General features: G+C 44.3%; 1 protein-coding gene across 1 annotated transcript in view; it reads right to left on the reverse strand.

Annotated features, from left to right (window-relative positions):
- Nucleotides 1–4,791: 4,791 nt before the first annotated feature.
- FNDC1 (fibronectin type III domain containing 1) overlaps nucleotides 4,792–16,404 on the reverse strand; it is a 63,763-nt gene continuing 52,150 nt past the window's right edge. The window contains exons 19-23 of the mRNA XM_012806726.2: nucleotides 12,981–13,060; nucleotides 10,145–10,174; nucleotides 9,131–9,292; nucleotides 7,725–7,847; nucleotides 4,792–5,484 (exon numbers count right to left, since the gene is read on the reverse strand). Coding sequence (XP_012662180.1) covers nucleotides 5,369–5,484; nucleotides 7,725–7,847; nucleotides 9,131–9,292; nucleotides 10,145–10,174; nucleotides 12,981–13,060 — 511 coding nt within the window. The 3' untranslated portion in view covers nucleotides 4,792–5,368. The remainder of the gene's footprint in view (nucleotides 5,485–7,724; nucleotides 7,848–9,130; nucleotides 9,293–10,144; nucleotides 10,175–12,980; nucleotides 13,061–16,404) is intronic.

A 16,404-nucleotide genomic window follows, 5' to 3' on the forward strand; every position in this document is an offset into this window, starting at 1 on the left:
GAGGGGCTGAGGATGAGAGGTACTGGGTCAGGTGGTAGCTGGGCTGTCAGTGCTTGTGGGGGGGAGGGGCAGTGACCAGCTCTTGCAGGGCCTTAGAGTCTGTGGAGGGGACTCAGGAAGCCAGCACCCCAGAGCTCCCAGCAAGGCTGTCCCCAGGTTATGCCCAAACAGTCCCCCACCATGAGCAGTCAGGGCCTGTAACTGGCTGGTGCTTTTGAGGTTTGTCTCTAGCTAATCCAGAGTTATCATTTTATTTTTTTTTTATTTTTTATTTTTTATTTTTTGAGACAGAGCCTCAAGCTGTCCCCCTGGGTACAGTGCCGTGGCATTACAGCTCACAGCAACCTCCAACTCCTGGGCTCAAGCGAGTCTCCTGCCTCCGCCTCCCAAGTAGCTGGGACCACAGGTGCCCACCACAACGCCCGGCTATTTTTTGGTTGCAGCCATCATTGTTGTTTGGCGGGTCCGGGCTGGGGATTCGAACCTGCCACCTTAGGTGTACGTGGCTGGCGCCTTAGCCGGTTGAGCTATAGGTGCCGAGCCAGAGTTATCATTTTAAATAACACTGTTCTACTATTCATTTCATAGTTGATCTGATAAAAGAAAGCTGCAAAAAGACTTTGTGTATTTGATTATCTTCTGTTCAGACTAGGAATTTTCCCTTGGGAGCATCTCAGAGAATAAAACAAATACACTCATGTTTTTGAAAACATAGGTGAGGCAGAATGGGGCTGATCCATAACTGCATTTCATTAATATAGGGAATGTTTTGCAAGCTTCTTTGAGTTCTAGAAGTGGAGTGACTCCAGAGGTAGTGAGAAAGACTGGAGCAGAGAAGACAGAGGCCCGGTGTTGAAGGAACCCAGAATCCTCAACAGATCCTAAGTGGGGTCGTTAAAATGATCAGTCACTGGATGAGATGGCTCATTTTCCTGTCATTTACCTTCTCATCTGTCTGTGCACATGTCCTGGAGTTGTCAGTCAGCCCCTTCCACACATGAATAGCCCCTGTGCCCTGGGCATGCCCCGGCAGACAGCTTAGACCACATGACAGCCCCCACCAGCCCCCCACAAGGAGCAGCCATCTTGCACCAAGGTGGAGACACCTGGCCCAGCATGCCCCATCAGAGCCTCCTCTCAGGGCTTTGGATCTGAGAAGCCACATCACAAGGTCTCAAAAGCAGGGTACTCATGTACAGTGGTGACAGCCAGACACAACACAGCCGTATGAGGCAGCCCTGAGTGTAGATTGGGCCTACTTGCCATTTGGGCCATGTATGTCCAAGGACAGCCAGTCTTAGAGAGGAGAGCATGGCAAAGCACACCAAGAACGAGAGAGGAAAATACAGAAGGGGGCAAGAGCAGCCCCCCACGAGCCAGCAGCACCCCTGGGCCTGGTAGCTCCCGTCCAGAGACAGGAGCCCTCTCCTGGCCCAGAAATCCTTCCCTTCCTCACCACACTCGCTGGTGCGCTCCATGGCTCCGTGTGTTCACATGAGTTTCCTGAGCTCAGCCTCCTCTGAGGTCTGGGATGTGGGGATGAGGGGGAAGGTATTTTCCTTTAAAAACTCACTTCTTCATTCCAGGTACAAAATAGTTACATCATGTGGAGATGACTATAAGACATCGACAGCCACACGATGTTACAGCACCACAGGCCGATTCTACCACTGGAATCCTTGTGCGATGACACACAGCAGCTCTGAACCCTCCCACACAGAGAGGCAAACCCATTCTAGCTGCATTCCTTCTCACATTCTCAAGTTCCCCGCCCTTCGGAACCCACCAGGGTATGTGGCTTGAATAGGAAAGAGGAGGAAAAATAAGTCAAAACTCATAAAGTGAAAGCTGGAAAGTATATTTTAAGCAAATTGTTATATTAAAGAAGCAGGACGCCTCCTAAAGAGCACTGCACTTTCTGAGACCACACCGCCAGCAAAGGGCCGGCCAGACGGGAAGCTTGGCAACCCAGGGACAACCACTAAAGTCTCAGGTTTTAAACATTGGGGAAAGATGGTCACAAAATAAATACAATTTAAGTAAGAGAAAAGGGAATAAACATCTATTAAGTAGTTTGTGATGCTTTTTAAATTAGGATTTTCTTCTGTAAACCTCAAGAAAACCTTAATCTATGGGTACAAAACATTTTTTCTTACAGGACCAAATATTTTAGGCCTTGTGAGCCACATGTGGTCCCTATCTAAAACTGTTGGGGTTTTATTTTTTGCTTTGTTTATAACTTTTCAATTAGGGAGAAACCATTCTGAGCAGATAGACCCTAAAAGCAGGCTTAAAGGCGCCGCCTGTGGCTCAAAGGAGTAGGGTGCCGGCCCCATGTACCGGAGGTGGTGGGTTCAAACTTGGCCCTGGCCAAAAACTGCACAAAAAAACCCCAAACAAACAATAACAACAACAACAAAAACAGGCTAAGGGCCTCAAGTTGCAGATTCAGACATATAGCTATATTTAAGGTTTTCAAAGATGGACATCTCACCATTTTCCAATGATGCTCACATTATAGTTGGATTCTTATAAAATTATTATGTTGAGTGAAATGTTCTTTTTCTGTAAACCCTAGTTGGAACTGCTTCTGACCTCGGGAATTGGCACACTCTCTTAGAGGTTTTTAAAATAGACTAAGTTTTCCTTTTTCAGGTAAACAGCCCCATCACATTCATCCTTAATTCATATAAAATGGTTTTCAGACTCTTTGCTATTTTGAACTCCTCCTCTTAGAATCTCCTTGACATAAACCTTTTTATATGAAAGCTATAACCAAATAGCCTAAGAATATGGGGAGGGGGGAGGGAGAAGGGAGGGGGGAATGGGTGGAGGGAGGGAGTTTGGAGGGATTACTTCTGAGGTTTACCTTATAGGGGTACAGGTGAATCTTTCTAAGAGTAGAATGTGAATGTTTTAAAGCAATAACTGAGAAAATGACATGAAGGCTGTGTTGACCAGTTGATGGAAGTATTTCAGATTGCATGTGAAAACCCCACACTGTACCCCAGAAGTGCATTAATGTACATAGTTACCGTTCAATAAAAAAAAAGAAAAAAAAAAAAGAATCTCCTTGACAATAGCCTTTCTAGAATGTGACTTCCAGAATATGTACAGTTCTAGAAAATTGATGGGAACACTGTAGACTCGAACTATTACGTAACCTAAGTTAGGCGGAATGTTGATAATACTGTCTATGCTTAGAGGCACTGTTTTTGTTTTGGCAGTTTTTGTCACTTGGAGATTGTGGTAATTTCCATCTAAAATCACAAACACTTATTTTTGATAAAAGTTCAAATTTTTATAATCAAATACAGCCTCAAAATGGCAGGCAGGCCTCACAGTTCATCGCAGGAGTGAATGACAGTGAGTTCTTCATATTTCTGTGCAATAAGCATAAACTCCTTTGAGGGGCAGGAACCTGCCCTTTTATTTATGAAAAGTGTGACTGGCCTACATTGAGAGGTTGCCTGCATCGGTATGAGCAGCTCTTCCAAAGAGGCCCATAACCATGGCAGGCTTGTAGGACAGACCAAATGGCTCCTCTGCTGTGCACTCTCAGAAATCTTGTACACCTGAGCAAATGTTTGCAGGGAGTGAGTGATCTGCCCGTGCCCTCCCTGTAACAGTTCATTCCAGCAACTTTGCCTGCTCTCCAACAGTGGTGGATGCTGACAACAGTCAGAAATGGGAGTGGGTGGGGAGATAAAGGAAGCAAGTTATTGCTGTTAGGAAAGTCAAAGATCTCATCTTTGTCTTGGCATCTTCTGAACACTGATCAGTGTGAAACATGGGGCGTCTCCTTGAATCCTCCTCTTATGGGCAAGACCCCCCAAAGCTACTTCATGATTCCTGCCCTATTCTGAAAACTAAAAAGAGGATAACATGTGATCTATCTCCCTCAGCAATTCTAGCACTTTCCCAGGCTGTCAGAATGCCTACACCTTCTTCACTGTTGTTGACTATAGAAAGGAGGTTGTGTAATTTGAGGAAAATGGACATCACAAAGGCCCTGCAAAGTTATCTGTCTCCTTGTACATTTCACCTTCAAACTACCAGACACAGCAGGTTTCACCCCAAAGTAGTGCTGGCACTAAAAACAATCACTTCTCTGAGCCTGGGCTTCATTCTGTAGTTAAATGGTTTACACAGGGGTGTAGCATGAGACCCCAGAAAAGTGGACACCTCCTACTCAACTCCACCTGCTTCTCTTCCACCAACAGCTTTAAGGAAAAAGGTGACCCTTTGTTGCTCATGCTGCTGAAGGGCGTGGATGCATCCAGCTCACAGGAAGGACACCAGGCTTTAGAAACAATCAGAATAAAATGTCTTTAAATAAACCTCCTCTGTGCTGTAGAGACACAGATACTTCTGTTTCAAGGAACAGATACTGAGATCAGAAGGAAAGAAAAAAAGAATTAAAAAATAGGATTTCCAAATTATTTGGGATCTAAAATCTTAATTCACCTGGAAACACACTGGACGTGCCCCATAGTGGCAACACATCCATTGTCCCTTAGGTGGGAAGTGCTCTGAGGGCAGCCACAAGCAGTGTGGCCACTTCTAGTACCACCCCAGTGGCCCCTCAGCCTCCCAGCACTGAGCCAGCAGCCCCTGCAGGCCAGATGCACACCAGCCACTGCAGCAGTGTGTACAACACATGCCCCAGACACTTCCAGATGACGTTGTGTAATAAAAAGCACCTCTACCCAAAAAGTCCCACACACATTTATCTAGTGAACAAGTACAAATTTAACCATTTTAATCAATATTTTTGCAGATAAGCGTGGATATGTATATGCATATATACATATATATATATCAAAATTGAGAATTTACAAATAAGATTTGGTACATTTAGTCAAGAAGTAAGTCCATAGAGTAAACTTCAAATAGGATATATTTTCTTTGGTGCTGTTCTTAGTAATTCTGTTCTACTGCATACAAAGAGACCTGAAGGAATCCAAAATGAGAAAAACAGAAAGCGTGTAGCATTCCACAAAGCCAGCACTGTGTGCTTATGCTGTTTCTGGAAATACCAAAGTGCCGAACTTTGTGGCTAAAAAGTCTGGATGTCACACTGAGTCAGCTGCTGCTCTCTGATATCTCCGAGACGTGCTTACTACAAACAAGAAATGTGGAGACGTGAAGTTAACAGCAAAACTGAGTCCTGTTTGTAGTCTAGGCCAAGACGTGGTACTGAGTTCCAGACCGAAGGTGACCAGAATGTGCAGTGTCCATCCCGTGGCCTTCTTGACACGCAAGCAGCAAGAGCAGGGCTGGGGACACCATCTGCCTCCTGCTCACAACCCTGTGGGAGTCAGCGACGGGACCAGGCAGGGCCAGCATGCAGCACAACGGCCCTGGGTTACCACTTTCCTGGAATGGAGACCCCACACTCGTACCAGCCCACGTAGTAGTAAGGGGTTCCAAAACCAATGTGGCCAAAGCTGACGGGCTCCTGGCGATACTGGCGATAGTAGCCTGGAAGGGTGACAGGAAAGAGAGGAGAGAAAAACATATCAGAGGCCCCTGAACCAACAGCGAAAATTCTCATCCTCATGACCTCTTCAGACAGAAGACTTCTGGTAAGTTCCCATGCCGAACTGTGCCTTCCAAATAAATGGAACCATTTTTACATGGGTCACTAAGCCTGTGAGGTTTATCCCAAGAAGCTGTGTCGGATAATCTAGTCCCTACACATGTGTAATGAGGGTAGGAAAGAGTGATCCCTGTCTCTCTCTCTCTCCACGAAGGACACTGGCAGCCAATCACCACTGAGCCCTCATGTGGGGCAGGCTGAGCGGGGCGAGCAATGCTGAGCAGATCCCACCCGCTTCTCATGGTGTTCCGGGCTTCTGAATGGCCCAGCCAGACCTCAGTCCTCCAATGCTGGTCCCTAGAATCTGCTGTAGACTTTCAGATCTTTCTGGGCAATGTATCAAGAAAAGAATCCTCCTATCAAGTCTGATCATTTCTATCTTGAAGTAGAAGGGATGCTCCAACCTCCTTCAAATTTTTCTCAAAACCCAACAACTGCTCTTGCTCTTTTGGCTCTGTTTACTTTTCCCAAAGGAATGGCTGCCTGCCGTCCTACCAGCAGGTGCACTGAATAAGCAGCTCCTCTGTGCAGAGCCGTGACTGCAGGCACAGAAACACAGGGGCACAGAAACACAGGGACACAGAAACATGGGGGGCATAAAACATGGGGCACAGAAACACAGGGACATAGAAACATGGGGGGCAAAAAATATGGGGACACAGAAACATGGGGGGCACAAAACATGAGGGCACAGAAACAGGGGGCACAAAACACAGGGGCACAGAAACACGGGGCACAGAAACACGGGGCACAGAAACATGGGGGGCACAAAAACACAAGGGCACAGAATGGAGGGCACAGATAACACATGCAATTTCAACCCTGGGGGACTGAAAGATCCAGAAAAAAATCAAGAAGTGTGATACACTTTGTATACTTGCCATGATGGTTAATTGTTATGTGTCAACCGGTCAAGGCTAGACACGTGATCCAACATTACTCCAGATGTTTCTATGGAGCATTTCTTAGATGAGATTAACATTCAAAACACCAAACTGAGTAAAGCCGACCACCCAACCTGGGTGGGCCTTGCCCAGTCTGTTGAAGGCCCAAACGGAAAAGGATTGATCTCCAAAAAAAAGAAGAGAATCTGTCCCCAGATGGCCTGTGGCCTTGAGCTGCAACCTCAGGCCTTCTCCAGCCTGATAGCCCATGTTGCAGATTTTGGACTTGCCAGTCTCCAAAATTATGTCAGCTGATTCTTTAAAATAAATCTCTCAATAGTTAGATATGTGTACATAGACAGAGCCTATTGGGTTCTGTTTCTCTGGATAAGAGAACCTTGACTGAAACACTTACCTGTTTTGTATATTTTACTATTTTTTTATTCTTTGAAAATGGGTAATTCATGTATCAGCCTAGAGTATTTTTTCCCAGGCTAAAAAATGTGTTATTCAGAACATCTCATGTCCTGAAAAGGCCTGATCACTAAGACCTGAGTGCATAACTTTTTCAGTGCTGGAATTTATTCAGTGGCTCCATTTATTTGTTCAGAGAGTTGCAGGAGTTGGTGATGTAATTACAGGTTGGTAACCTTTGAGATTAGCATACTCGTCCTCACCAAATAATGCCACAATCAAATAATTGATAAGCCAGCTCTGAAACGTATCACTGCGGGTTTGCATACATTCCCCTTTGTTCCTGCCGGTCTCCATGGGGAAGGCCTTCTAATCTTTGCATGTCCAGCGAGGCTTTACGACTCAGCCCAGACTCTCCCTCTTCTGAAAATCTTCCTCAACAGCCTCCAGAGATTCACCTCCTCTGAATTCACGGAGTGACTATTATCACTGATAATATGCACACAGTTACCTGACAACAGCACGATCACATGGCATAACTCTTGCCATTATCTACACTTGGAGGTGTTCACTCTTAGTTACCTTTTCACATATTTATTTTCTCTTCCCAGTTATACAGCATGTTCCTGAGAGCACAGCTGTGCTCCTATGCCCAGCACAGAAAGTATTTTGTTGATTCTTTATTTTTGTTTTTATGATCCAAAAGGTTCCCAACATCTGTCTTCAAATGATAAGATCCAGGCTAAGCTACAGTGAATTTTCTCCTTCTATTAACCCTTCTCTTGCAACCCCGGTGTAACATATCAGGCATTTGCTTGTATTACCTTGAATGGTAGGGAGGGCTTCCACATAGGACTGAGGCCCTGTTCTTCCATCTAGGTGAGAATCCACAAATTGGCAATGGTCTTCGCCTCGCCCCCAGCTATCTCCAATGCTGTAAAAGGTATCTGCATAAAGGAATATAGAGAGTCAGTGACTAGCCAAAGAGTGCTACAGCTGGCTTAGGGGTTCCCACAAGCTTTTGGAAATCACTGAAATTGGAAAAGTAAAGTGTATATGCCATACTTTACATGTTGTAAAAAATGGTGATAATGTCACCAATCCCATAAATGTGTAGGAATTTAGCAAGATCATGTATGCTTAATGAATGTTCACTAAGTGGAAACTACGTATTAAACATTGGCAGTTTCAGCCTATAAATGATGAGAGTTCTTTCTACTTAATTAAAAAAGAGTAGAGAAAACCACAGGAGTCAAATATTAAATTACAAAATAATTATGAAAGACAGGAAGGTCTATAAAAATAGAAGAACCTATTTTCATGTGTCACTTGAAGGGTGTGTCTATGGCGTGCGGCGCTGTCCATGGTGCTGACACTGCAGGGCAAGGGGGCGTCTCCTAACCCTGGGGTTACCACAGAGGGCTGAGCAACCTCTCCTAGGAATTCTGAAGCAGGTGAGAAAAGGAGCGGTGGCGGAAGAGAGAGGGAAGAGCAGAGAGGGATAAACAGACAGCAGTTGCTGGGACGGCACGCACACAGAGACTGCCGGGGTGGATGGAGGGGAGACTTTGCTGACACAGTCCTAGAATGATCTCTTCTAGCAAGGAAAGATAACTGAACAATTAAAAACCCAATCAATGATAAAATATAAGTAGGCTAGGGGAAAGCATTAAAAATGTATATACTAAAAAATTAAAAGTAGTGCAGGTTTTAGAATAAAAACCACGTTTGTATAGCCAGCTGGATAGAAATGCAATTTTGAAGTGTTACTAGGTCAAGTACTCATGGAATTCTTTGCTATAATCCCCTACTATGGAAGAAAACAATCTGATTCTTACTTGTTCTTTGGACACAGAAAAAACAGTACTTCTGATATATGTTTCACTGTCTACCCTTCTTCTCTATAAAGTGTGGCTGTAGCCAGTGACTTTTCCTGTTCTTCCAGCTTACACTTATTATTATTGAATTAATGGTAAAGGAAATAGATCTTTACATTTTCAACAGAATTTTGGACCTCATTCCTAAGATATAGGGGATTTTTAAAAATGTATTTTTGATGCCAATGTAAAAATTAGTACCCCCAAAGTAGAGCCTATAGTTGAGGCAGGAGGAGCCACAATAATAGGTCCAGGCCCCAAATGCATTCTGACGCACCTGCTGTGTCAGCTTAGCACTTGATAAGATAAAAATCTTCCATACCTTCCATAGCCACCCTTCCTCAAAGACTCACCCTTCAGGTTGTCACTGAGGTAGATCTTATATCTCAGTGAATTACAAAGAACAACTCCCACAAACTTCCGATACCACGTCCGCTTCACATATTGCCTTCCGTGGCAGTCTGTGTAGCCAGGGTCATGTTTGAAAGCAAATGGGATCCAGATGGGCTCACCACCTTGACAAGACAGAACACACCCGATAAGGTATGATGTCCCATGGTATTTACTTTTGCACAAAGTACCAGGAAACTGGATTTACGCACTGGGCCATCCCCTCCTTGCAGGGTTTTCTTTTCTTTTCTTTCTTTTTGCAGTTTTGGCTGGGGCTAGACTTAAACCCTCCACCCCTGGTATATGGGGCCGGTGCCCTACTCCTTGAGCCACAGACACCACCCTCCTTGCAGGGTTTTCTAAGCGAAGTTTCCCACCCTCTTTCTCTGTCACTTAGTACTGAAGTATAAAGGGCTGGGTTGGGTGGGGAGTCCCTTCAACTGAACATATTTAAGGTATTTGCATTTCAAGAAGGGATTATCAGAGTTAACAAAAGCCTTTAAATCAGGTGATGCCTTAGGAGCTGCTCCCCTATGCTCAGGGCCCTGGGTGTGGACTCTGCCCCCGCCACTCAGGAAACTTGTCTTACTTCTGCAGCAGGGCGTTCTCAGTTTGTGTGAAACACAAAGAGACCTCTGCTGTACACGCAATGCACTTTGCTGTCTTTTCAGTAATTTAAAATATTCAAAGGGGCTATGTAAATAAAGTATTTATTTGACAGATGCTGGCCACCCTATAGTCCTATAATGGTTTTTCATAGGTATTAATTACTATGGCCCTATTAAAAAAATTCCCAGGTCACCCTTTTCCATAGCTCAAGATGAAGAGTGCAAGGAAACCATAGAAGTTGTCAGAAAATTATGAAAATGCAAAAAAGGTCCAGCATTTCTACTTGTGAGGGAGTAATCATAGCAATCTCGCAGTCAGTATTCAACCTGATTACCAGATTGTCAAAATTATCAAAAAGAGAAACTTACCAGGTGGCCTCACAACAAGCAGAGGATTGTCTGCAAAATGAAAAAGAAATAATGGACTTAGTATCATATTTCACAATCATGCGACTATTGAGATGTTTACTGTAATTGAAAGAGCTAACCAAACTAGAATAAAGAAAAAAAAGTCTGATAGATGCCCGAGTTTTCTCTTAGTTTTTGCTTCCTAAGCATTTCCTTTTGGGACATACTCTGTTCTAGTTGTATTCTTTGTTATTTACTGGGAAGCTGTGGGTTCCAGTTTTGATACTGGGTGCTATAAAATAATTCAATACTCTCCTAAAAAGGCAAGCATGTGCCTATTGTATAATCCATCCATTCCACTTTTAGGTATTTATACAAAAGAAATTAAAACATATGTGCATGCAAATAGTTATACATAAATGTGGATGCATCTTCATAATAGCCAAAATGTAGAAACAATTCAAGTGTTTATCAACAGGTGACTGGATTAAATACACAAAGTGTGGTCCAGCCATACAATGAAATACTGCCTGGGGATAAAAGGGAAAGAATTATTGATACACACGAGAATATGGATGGAGGTTAAAATAACACCAAGTAGAAAGGAGCCAGCCAAAGGAATTTATTGCTGTATGATTCCACTCACATAAAAATCTAGAAAATGCAAGCTACGTGCCAGAAAGCAAAGGTGTGGCTGCCTGTGCACAAGATGGAGAAGGGGGTCCCACATGGGGGGAGGAGGCTGGAATCCACAGTAGTAGGAGGACATTGTGGGGGTGACAAATGTGCCCTCTATCTGGGCAATGGTGATGGCTTCATGGTTAAAGACGCATCTTGAAATTCCCTAAGGTACCCATCTTAAGCGTGTATAGTTTGTTGTATGCCATTTACATCTCAACAAAGCTCTTCTTAAAACATGTCTATGCCTAAGTCCAAACAATGCCCATTTATGAGAATATGAAACTAATTTTTAAAGGAATTCTGCTTTAAAAAGAAAAGATTCATTTTTATAAAATGTCATGGACTAGGTAAATCTAGGCCATTCTTTTTTTTTATTTTTGAAAAAACAATACAGTGAATTGCATGTATCCTGTGAATTTCCGCACCAGTGTGGCTGCATGGAACTCCATTGCAATCAGCATACGGAACCTTCCGTCAGCCACAGGGCTCCCCACGCTGCCCCTTGGTCCAACCATTCATTTTGACATCATCCACTATCCACAAAACGAAAGGACACACCACAGCTCCTACGTGTAGAATGCTTTGCCCTCCTGCCCTGACCTTCACAAGGTCAACAGTCTGATGGAAAATCCAAAATGCTCTAGCCCGGGTGGAGGGGAACAACGTAAAACCACCACAACAGCAGAACAGAAACCCAAGCTCGGGCACAGCCTGGGCCACACACCTTCATTCACTTCACAGGTTGATTTTTAGATTATGTTTGGCAAATCCCACCATTCGGCTATTGATAATTCCTGTTGCTCACGTCCCTGCATTCAGCAAGGTGGCACAAAATGAAGGAGGAACTTGAATAATCTGATTCAACAAAGTAAAGATGACCGCAGCAAAAATTGTCCAACGTCCATGAGTATGACCGTCTCCCGGGAGCTCACTGAGAGGGAGCTTCCTGTGCTTCCCCAGAGTTTCTCATTCAGATCCTAAGTGAGGCCTTGAGCATTCTTTACCTTCCCCTTGGAGACCAGAAAGGCTGAGCTGGGAGTTTTTCTTGGAGGAAAAGGCAGAAGACAGCTGTCTTTCTAAAAGCTTACACTGCGCTCCCAGAAATCACACAGATGTTACTCTCTACTCTCAGACTTCAGACCTTTATAGATTTGAATTTATTTTTCTACAGACCTTTATCATGATAATTCTAAGAGCTGACAAAGGCCCACTTTGTGCTTAGGAAGGGCAGCTGGAAACGCAGACACGTTCCGTAACGCAGCAAATTAGCCACCGATAATGGTTTTCTCTTGGTCTTTCCTAATTACTAACAAGAAACATATACCTTTAAATAAAACAGGTAGAAACACTTTCGAGGTCCTTTGCCTCATGAGGTCTTTTGCATATTGTCAGGAAAAGTTTTTTCCCCCTACATATTTTGATTCAGTAATTTTAAATCATTATACTTAAAAATATCTTCCAATGACACATTTGCTAGGTTCAGGCTGCATGCAGGAAGTATAATAACCTAGCCAAATGGAAGTAGAGCCATCTGGGTGCAAAGCTGGCTCAGCTGAGTGAACCCAGGTTAGCTTCCTATAAAGAAAAGTCACTAACCCCGAAATTGTCCCAGTGGGCCAGTTCTGCCTCAGACCATGGGCCACAGGAACATGCTCACCAACACCCCAAAATACAAGGACGCGCTCTGAGTGATATTGCTTACGACCGAATGATGTTTTAATTAGGAGAAACAGGAGAAAATTCTAATGAGGAAAAGAGGAGACATTGCTGCCTCCTATTAAAGGGGTATCTTATAGACCTGGCTCACTAAAGAAGCGTCTGCCTCTCAGGTCACAGGACTATAAGTTCATCAGCTGTTTGCAATTAAAAAAATTATTTTTTTAACTCTGCAACTAAATTTTGCACAGAGAGAGTCGAATTTATCTTTCCTACACGGTTAAAAACTAGATTTTTTCCTTCCATTGGAATTTGACTTTTGTTCTTCAGTTGCTATCCAAGTTCCAATCTAGCACAAAGAAAACAATGTTTATTTTGGAAAGAGATATCCAATATGAACTTATTAAATAGAAAAGTAAGGATTTTACCTCTTGAATGTTTACTTATGGCAGTCATTATTCTCGATTTTTAAATTTCATTTTAAAGAAAAAACAAACCAATAATGTGACATCACCCATACCTGATTCTGTAACAAATGAGACTGAAGGGCTCACAGGTCCGTAACCATGAGGATTTTTGGCTTGAACTTTGAAATAATACCTGAAATTAGATGAAAATATCTTTTGAAAGAGAAATGTATTTGATTCAGGTGTAATGAAACACATTCCCAAACTACTGGAAGGTTTTGAGTCTTAATTTTTACAAAAGCATGTACCACAAGTGGTTCTTTGGGTATTTACAAACTCTGTTATTTTTGAATAACATTTCTAAATGATACCATTAAAACAGCATAGATGTGGCTCGGTGCCTGTGGCTCAAGTGGCTAAGGCGCCAGCCACAAACACTTGAGCTGGTGGGTTCGAATCCAGCCCGGGCCCACCAAACAACAATGACAGCTGCAACCAAAAAAAAAAAAAAAGCCAGGCATTGTGGCAGGTGCCTGTAGTCCCAGCTTCTTGGGAGGCAGAGGTCGGAGAATCGCTTAAGCCCAGGAGGTAGAGGTTGCTGTGAGCTGTGATGCCACAGCACTTTACCCAGGGCGACAGCTTGAGGCTCTGTCTCAAAAAAAAAAAAAAAACCCAGCATAGATGTGTGGCTAATGAGAACAGAAGGAGCATGGCAGACACATAGATTGCATTCTTAGAGCATCAGGACTGTCACTGTGTGGGGCAGGCTTTCCTTAGCTCATCCCTGATGACATGCTCCCGCTAATCCTGTTCTTATTTCAGCTGAAGATTTGGGTCCCAGCTGGAGCACCATAACCCAGGAGAGGCTGAAGCAGCAAAACACTACAGAGCAGAATTCAAATTGTAACCTAGTTCTTATCCCTGGAGTCCACGCAGAAGAGCAGAATGTTTGATCCAGTAGAGATGCAACCCCTGGTTGTCAGAGAGAGGGTGAACCGGGCCAGAGGTTGGCCTCTGCAATGGAACTAACAACAACGTCCTGGGTGCACGAGAAGTGCTGCAGTTGGCTCTGCAGCTAGGGATGGACTGCCTCAAAAGCCACAGAGTTAAGAGCTTCTGTGCCTCCAAGAAAGAAAAGCAAGTCCAGAACAGGGAATGGGAAAAGGCCTGGAGAGAGGGGCTGTGCTGTAGAGCTAAACTCTGTCTTAGAATGAAGAATGGGCTAGAAAGCACATTGAGTCAGCCAGAGGGAGCAGGAGTCTCCAAGCGTCTCACTTTGCACTCGTGTAGCTCAAAGACAAAGAGACAAAAAATACTAGAGGCTGACACCACGTCGTGACCCGCTGCATCTATCCTTACTCCTTGGGTTCTCCTCCTCTGGGATTCCAGATGTTTTATGTGCTGTCTTCGTATGTAGCTACTTACAGATGAAGGGGCATGTAGAATGCTGGGAGTGGTGGCTCTATCATTTTAGAGAGTTAATACAGAGCCTTTTCCTCTGGCTTTGGGCCAGCAAGCATGCCACGAATGTTACTAAATTGTTTATTTAAGTCAGCCACACAGATCATATGCACTAATTAAAATACACTAAATTTTTAAAAGATGAGTTATTTATATTTAAAGAGCAAAGGGTTATACCCCTTGTACAAAGGGCTCTGGCCCCAAGCTTTCTGACCTCCTGAGTTGGCCAAGGTGGTCTCTGGCCTCACAGTACATAGATTTCACTTGGATCTAATTAAACAGATAGCAAAGAAAAGCCATTGGGTAAAATAAGTCTTCTTACATCATTCACATTTCATTTAAAAGTATTCTTTTGGGGCTGGCCTCGGTGGCTCACGCCTATAATCCTAGCACTCTGGAAAGCTAAGGTGGAAAGATTGCTTGAGGTCAGGAGTTCGAGACCAGCCTGAGGAAGAGCAAGATCCCATCTCCACTAAAAATAGAAAAAAATTATCCAGGCATTGTGGTAGGCACCTGTAGTGCCAGATACACTGAAGGCTGAGGCCGAAGGAATTGCCTGAACCCAGGAGTTTGAGGTTTCTGTGAGATAGGCTGATCCCACGGCACTCCAGCCTGGGCAAGGGACTCTGTCTTCAAAAAAAAAAAAAAAGTATTCTTTTAAAAATTTCAATTTAAAAAAGAAAAGATATGCACAATTAAGAACATCTGAGTTTCCAAACCCCAATTCACTCAGCAGTTCACATTCGCCCAGCTATGCATAGTTTCATTCAGAGGTTGTGGAGTTATTTAAGGCAAAACTCCCCAGGCAGTTCAAGCAGTGGGTTTGGCATACACCATTGAGCCTGGTCAAACTTTACAGATACTTCTTTAAAAAAGGAAATCGAAACATAAGGAAGGAAGGGTTCTCAAACCATTGTTGAGAACACAACAGTCCCCAGGTCTGCAGAGGGAAGCACCACTGTGCAGTTCTACAGGTGGCAAAGTGACGACTGACCAGGTGGCAGAGGCCATGCAGAGGCCTTTGTTTGTGTTGGTTTTGTTTTACCACTGAGGCCTAAATATTCTCCACATCTGTCTTCCCTATTGAGACAGTGATTCCAGTCCCCCAGAAACTCACATGTGCTGATGCCAGAGATAGATCTGCATTTGAAATTCACCTAATGTGTCAAAGCCATTTAAATATGTTGAGCTGAGAAACAACATGAAATTGTTGAAATGAAAAGACTAAAATCTCCATTGTCAAAAGCTTTTTTGTAGACTAAGGTATGTCATTTCATACTCTGAATGGTCTCAGGTAACAAAAGCAACCCATGTCCTGCGCCTGGCCGTCCTGAGGAAGCTTTGGGCACCTTCCTTTGAAAAGCCTCAGTAGTGACAAACCTGGGTGCTCTGAGTATAATTTAAAATATGCAGACTCCCGAGAGTGATTTGGGGCTCAGTCTGCTGAATAAGGTAGATAGTGCCTACTTAAAGTCACAAGCAGGATCAGCTGTGAACAGCAAAGCTCTCCTCCAGCCTCGCTCCTCTCTGGGGCAGGCTGGCTTCCTGCCTCCTCGCCGGCGCTGAAGCCGTTCCCAGGGCTGTGAGAGGTGAGGTACAGGCCACTGTGAACCCGGTGACTCAGGAAGAAAATCAGCATCCTCACATCATAGTCACACTGAGCAGCCGTGCAGAGGGTTTGAGGAAATATTTGTGGGAGGAGTGACACGTGTCGGCAGCCAGTGGCCCTCTCCGCTGGACTCCGTGCACTGCGGGCCTCATGGGCAGAGGCTGTGGAATGGAGGCTGTGACATGACCAGGGACTCTGGCACTGGTGTGTCCGGCTTCCCCTCTCAGCCCTCACCCCTCACTCTAAACTGCCTCCTTCGCCTCCCAGAACATGCCCTTCTCTGAGGCGTCCCCTCTACCTGTGGCTATTTGACCCCACCGCACCCACCTGTTCCCCAGGTCACCTGCTTCTTCCTATCTCCCTTCCCCTGAGGAACCAGCCCCTTGCTCTACCCGCAGGTTCAGAAGAAAACCAACCCCCCCCCCAGCACATACTCAAAGCTCACGTGCCCTCCCTCACCACACAGA

Source organism: Otolemur garnettii, unplaced genomic scaffold (assembly GCF_000181295.1).
Source record: "Otolemur garnettii isolate 467f Iridium unplaced genomic scaffold, OtoGar3 scaffold00056, whole genome shotgun sequence".
Classification (NCBI taxonomy): domain Eukaryota; kingdom Metazoa; phylum Chordata; class Mammalia; order Primates; family Galagidae; genus Otolemur; species Otolemur garnettii.